At 42.9% G+C, this 6,606-nt stretch overlaps 1 protein-coding gene across 1 annotated transcript in view; it reads left to right on the plus strand.

Annotated features, from left to right (window-relative positions):
• The window catches only part of EFR3B (EFR3 homolog B), a 340,255-nt gene extending 336,489 nt beyond the window's left edge, over positions 1-3,766 (plus strand). Inside the window, exon 23 of the mRNA XM_082251134.1 lies at positions 3,134-3,766. Coding sequence (XP_082107260.1) covers positions 3,134-3,239 — 106 coding nt within the window. The 3' untranslated portion in view covers positions 3,240-3,766. The remainder of the gene's footprint in view (positions 1-3,133) is intronic.
• The last annotated feature ends 2,840 nt before the right edge of the window (positions 3,767-6,606 follow it).

Here is a 6,606-nt window from a genome sequence, read left to right on the forward strand (position 1 = left end):
GTCCAATTAATAGAGAGTTAATTTAACAGACAATTGCTCGGTCGTGAGACGCTGTACCCAAATAAAATTGACGTCCTTTTTTTCCCACAAACAGAGCTTTCTTTTGGTGGTATTTGATCACCTGTGCAATTTTTTTATTTTTTGCGTTATAAACAAAAAAATAGCAAAATTTTGAAAAAAACACAGATTTTTTTTACTTTATGCTATAAAACAAATCCAATAAAAAAAAGTGTAAAAAATCAATTTTTTTCATCAATTTAGGCCAGTATGTATTCTGCTACATATTTTTGGTAAAATAAATCCCAATAAGCGTATATTGATTGGTTTGTGCAAAAGTTATCGCGTCTACAAACTAGGGGATATTTTCATGGAAGTTTTTTTATTTATTTTTTTTACTAGTAATGGCGGCGATCAGCAATTTTTAGTGGGACTGCGACATTGTGGCGAACAAATCGGACGTCTAACTGACACTTTTGACACTTTTTGGGGACCAGTGACACTAATACAGTAATCAGTGCTAAAAAAAAAATGCACTGTAACTGTACTAATGACACTGGCAGGGAAGAGGTTACCATCAGGGGTGATCAAAGGGTGAAATGTGTCCCTAGGGGGTGCTTACTAACCGTGGAGGGGTTACACTGATTGAGGGAAGACAGAGATCCAGGTTTCTACTTAGCAGGAACACAGGATCTCAATCTTGTCCCCTTGCAGAACGGCGACCTGCCTTGTTTACATAGACAGATCGCCGTTCTACCTCTCCTGGGGATGATCGCGGGTGGCTGGCGGACATTTGGTCCACCGGGCCAATTAATTGACATCCCTGCTAGCCAATCACGACACAATGGCGCCTCCCGCAGCACGATGATGCCATCTAGTGGCTATTGAACAAAACGACATACAGGTATGTAGTTTCGCGCAATAGTGCCACTTTGCCTCAGTATATACATGGCGGCTGGATGGCAAGTGGTTAAAATATGTATTCAAAACAAAGGTTTTGTTTAAAACCCAACTCTGGGAAAATGTAACATTAGCCCTTGCAATGGGGCCACTCGTTTTGTATAGGAGAGAGGAGAAACAGTTCTGCTTACCTGATCCTTTGCTCTCCCCCAGCAGATGGCGCTGCCCCACGCTTCAGTCCCTTGAGGTCATCACATTCCAATATTTTATGTATCCTGCTTTGGTCTTGATGACATCAGGACCCTAGACCAGTGGTCTTCAACTCCGGTCCTCGGGGCCCACTAACAGGCCAGATTTTAAGTTTTACCTTGGGGAGATGCAGACTAGAATACTGCAATCACTGAGCAGCAAATGAGATCACCTGTGATGTAATTTAGTTATCTTGCAAACCTGGCCTGTTAGTGGGCCCCGAGGGCCGGAGTTGAGGACTACTGCCTAGACCACTGGAGCATGGGGGAGAAGACACTACGGGGACTGGTCTACCCGAGGGGGGTGGGGTGGAGGATCGGGTAGGTAAATCTCCTCGTTTTTTTGTTCCCTTAGACCAGTGATGATGAACCTTGGCACTCAAGATGTTTTGGAACTACATTTCCCATGATGCGCAACTACAGTGCAGAGCGCATAAGCATCATGGGAAATGTAGATCCAAAACTTCTGGGGTGCCAAAGTTCGCCATCTCTGCCCTAGACCAAAACAAGCAGTCATTCAATCCAGTGTAGGCAAAGCCCCACTGCAAGACATATTTTTTTTTAGTTTCTTTAAACATTTCATTATCATGTTGATAAGGTGAGAAAAGGAGGAACCAGCGAGGGCAAAATATAACCAATTTATTTTAATAGTAACTCAGTCTATCTCCTGTAATAATATCTGCATATCAGCATTCAGACTGATACTGGGAGGTCCAATGCTATAATCCAGGCTTTACTGTATTTCATAGTGCTGTAAATCTAACAAATGGAGCTCACTGATTGGAAAAGAGAGCATAGGGATGACCTCATTAGAAAGCTGCTTGTCCTTCATTATCCAGTCATAGCCTTCAACGGTCTGCTTGGATGCATTTTTACGAAGGAGTATCATGAATGCTGCTGCTAGACCCATCCACTTTACCCACTGCTCAGTGTCACCCCTCTTGCCAATCCCTCCATTGGCTGTCGCTCACTTAAGGAATAAAATTAATTATACAAGCAACAACTTATAAACACAGCGGGAGTCGGGCCAGGGGAGGAGAGGCGGCGATCGCCACCTCCCTCCCCCGATCGTCGTGGAAAACGGTGAGAAGACCCGCCTGCTTATGTAAACAAAGCAGGCGGATCTTCTCAGTGACAGACAGGCGGAGATCACAGGATTCAGCATAGCTGAACCTGTGATCTCTGTCTGTGTCACAGAACCCCCCCTCCCCCACACACGTCAGTAAGCATGAGGCATACATTTAACCCCTTGATCACCAACAGTGTTAACCCCTTCCCTGCCAGTGTCATTATTACAGTAACAGTGCATATTTTTAGCACTGATTACTGTAGTAATGTCACTGGTACCCCCAAAAGTGTCAAAAATGTCAGTTAGGGGTCCGATCTGTCTGCCGCAATGTCGCAGCCCCACCAAAAATCGCAGATCGTTGCCATTACTAGTAAAAAAAAAACAATAAAAATTACATAAATCTTTCCCATAGTTAGAAAACACAATACCTTTTGCGCAAACCAATCAAAACACGCTTATTGCGATTTTTTTTTTACCAGAAATATGTAGCAGAAAACAAATTGGCCTAAAATGTTAAAAAATTTTGATTTTTACATTTTTTTTTTTTTTTTTTGGGAATGTTGTATAGCAGAATGTGAAAAATATATATATTTTTTTTTTTTTTCAAAATTGTCGCTATTTTTTTGTTTACAGTCCAAAAAATAAAAATTGCACAGGTGATCAAATACCACCAAAAGAAAGCTCTATTTGTGGGAACAAAAGGACGCAAATTTCATTTAGGTTCAGGGTTGCACGACAGCGCAATTGTCCGTTAAATTAACGCAGTGCCGAATCGCAAAGTAAGGCCTGGTCAGGAGTAAAATCTTCCGGTCTTAAAGTGGTTAAATTGTGTTGTAACTGTACTGTGTCCCTTTATTTTGTAAAGCGCTATATAAAACCTGTATTATAATATAGTCACATTTCTTCTAACATTTTGCAGCCCCCCTCCAAGTCCTTCGGGCACCATCACGGCAGCATTCGGGCAGACACAGAACCACTCAATTCCTGTCTACGAAATGAAGTTCCCTGACCTTTGCGTCTATTGACTGAACAATAAGAGCTGACAGAGTACGGCCACCTTTTCTTCTCATCGTTAGCATGTTCCTCTCTATGCGAGAGACCTGCAGTGTTGATACGGGAATCCTCCCTCTTCCTCTCCAGCAGCAACTGGTGCCAGATTACCGCTATATGCTCAGATGTTCCTCTGTTTGCACTAAACCCTGTGGATGTCCTCTCCATACATTAAGCTGCTTTGTTCTTGTAAGCAGAATGTACAGCCAGAAGAGATGCATAAGGAAACTTCCTTTAATTCTGTAATGTATAGTATGTATAGCGCTCTTGTGAGTCACTAATGAGATTTAGGCGGGTCCTTTACAGTAGTCAGTGATAGAGGACGGCATTGTGTTGGGCTTATTTAATCCCCCATTCACACTTCAGTGGGTAAAAACCATTGCGTTTTAACATGTATTTATAATAGAAAGTTTTTTTATTGCACTGCTTTTGTGATTCAGACATGTAGTAACACCAATCAGTTGAAGCAGGAGATGTTGAGGCTGGTATCTTTTGGGGTAGGAAGAGTTTTTTTTACCAGGGGCAGATGATCCCGGTGAGGTGCAGAAGAAGAGTTGAGTTGGTGTTAGGATTACAAGCAGGGGTATAGGCAGGCAGGGGTATAGGCAGAGATAATGTTAAAGTTGAATTCCAGGAATTCAACTACTTTGCAAATAAATGAAGGCACACTATGAGTTAAGTCCAGCGATGTGCATGACACCTTCTGGTCTTATCTCTATTATTTATCTCTGACAGCTTTATTGTTCTCCTGGAAGACAGCTATCGCTGTAGTTCTGGGAAAAACAAGTTCTGCATCTTGAACAGGAAAGTTGCTGGAGCTGCTATGCTCACCCCTCCTGTCCATTCACAGAAGCCTTTGTATTATGTGAACACATTCAGAAAATACAAAGGCTTCTGTGAATGGGCAGCAGAGGGGAGAGGAGGGGTGGGCATAGCTGCTCTGTGTGCCTTTCTCTTCTCTCAAAGCCCCGAGCATCTTGTGGTAGTTCACAGGAGAGGGACGAATTTTAGCCTTTTCCCCTTGGGTGCTAAAGATTCTTATCCCATCTGATTGTGCAACAAAGTTGTCAGATATATCCGATTGCCTCTTGGGGGATCAGGAAGGAATTTTTTCCCCTGCTGTAGCAAATTGGATCATGCTTTGCTGGGTTTTTTCGCCTTCCTCTGGATCAACTGCGGGTATAGGATTGTGTATATGGGATTGTATGGTTGGGTTTTCAATAGTTTTTTTTTTTTTCTTTTTGTTGGTTGAACCAGATGGACTTGTGTCTTTTTTCAACCTGACTATGTAAGATATAAATAATAGCGATAAGCCCAGGAGGTGTCATGCAGCTCCTTGGACTTAACTCATAGTGTGCCTTCCTTTTTACAAAGTAGCTGAATTCCTGGAATTCAGCTTTAAGGCTTATGATACACAGCGCTAAATGTCATCTCGTTAGCATCTAACGTTGCGTTAATTTACTGCCAGTCATTAAAACAGGCACGCCACAAAATTACTTAAATGGACCAGTTATGTTGTTTTGTGGTCTCCAGATGGTGTTACTATATGTTTGAATTGGAGTGTGAATTGAATGCTCTTCCTTCCCCTCTCTGGGTGTATTATACAGATAGCCAGCCCACAGCGCACCTATAATGCAAGACTTTTCCCTTCGCAAAAGTGTTGATGGATTTGTCACGTTTGTTACAAGGCATATAAAAAAAATCCAATGAGCACATGTATGTTAAAAAACATGGAAAGACAATCAGGAATGGACTAAATCACCCTGCATGCTCAAGCACTTTTGCCTAAAGCTCCATGAAGAAAAATAAAAGACTTCTGCAGAGGGGCTCCCCTACACTGCATTCATTTTTATCTAGGGTACCATTAAAAGGCAGTTATACTTACCTTATCACTCGGTCCCCGAGCAGCTGGTACTCTCCTCCTCCCTCTTGCGCTTTGGTTTGTCGGCGGGACCTTGGCATCTTCACTAAGTGCCGGTTCACACTGAAGCGGCACAACTTCGGGGGCGACCTGTGATGTCGCATGCACCGCGACTTCGGCGCGACTTGCACGGACTTCATAAAATGAATGTCTATGCAAGTCGCTCCAGGTCGCCCCGAAGTAGTACAGGACCCTTTTTCTAAGTCGGAGCGACTTGTGTCGCTCCTATTAGAACCGTTCCTGTACCACACAATGGACCGCGACGGTGCACGACTTGTCAGGCTGACCAAGTCGCCTGACAAGTCGTACTAGTGTGAACCGGCACTTACCATGCAAGACTGCTGGACCTGCATTGTAGATGCCGATGTCAGAGTGTAACGGTTGGGCGGAGCCCCAGAATAAAATACTTCATCAGACCTGTCACACAGAGAGGAGGAGTCTGCAGGGGGCGAGGAATAAAGTAAGTAAAAGTGCTTTTCATTGGTACCCTAGGTATAAATGAGCATTTAACCCTTGCAGTGCAGGGAAAAGAAGGGGGGGGGGCAGCACTGCAATGGTAGTGATCACATTTTGCCAGTAGTTCAACTTCAAAGGTGTGAACAGGACCCAGGCAGAAACTGTAAGTAAGCATATTTAAAATAATTTTCGTAGTGTACATAAATGTGTCAAAGTTTTGGACGATATATTTTTGAAATGTTGGTTTAATGGGTGAAGTAATGTTCTCCAGCACAATCACAACCCACTAGCCGGAAAACCCATAGAAGGATGCTGCCAAATGTCACGTTTGAGCCTCATGTTGCCTGTAATGGCTGCTCACCCGGGTTGCACAGCAACATTACGTCAATGTGAAAAATATATTTTTTGTGTGTGTGTATTTGGGAAACTTTTACATACATATTTGTTGGTAATGTTAGTAGTTCTGTCAGATAAAATGTATTGTTTGTGTAAGTAACCAGTCCTCTAATAACATGGTGTGCAGTGTTAGCCAATCAGACATCGTCTTTCATAAGTCTGCCTACCCTGAGCTGCTGTAAGATGGTTTCTTATTTGTAGCCAAGGGATAATGAAAGCTGTTGCTCTCTGGATGATGTTACTTGATAAACCCACGTGTGTACATATTGCCGGATACAATACACATGTACATAGAGCTGTGAGTGAGGGTGATTTCACCATTGTGTTATTGCACTAGTTTTAGTTGTGTTGCCTACGTTATGTGTCGGTAGTCACCTCCATATTCTGGAAAGAAGAGACTCTAGCATATAAAGGATTCTGATATTCTGACACTCAGGGCCTGATGTATACAATGAGTTCTATGGCAGGGCCAATGGGTTCTTCAACAGGAGGGGGGGGCAACAAAGTGGATCTGCAATCTATGCTGCTGAAGTATTTCACAGGTGAGGGATGAATTTTAGCCTTTTATC

Source organism: Pelophylax lessonae (assembly GCF_965119305.1).
Source record: "Pelophylax lessonae genome assembly, chromosome: 3".
NCBI classification, from domain to species: Eukaryota; Metazoa; Chordata; class Amphibia; order Anura; family Ranidae; genus Pelophylax; species Pelophylax lessonae.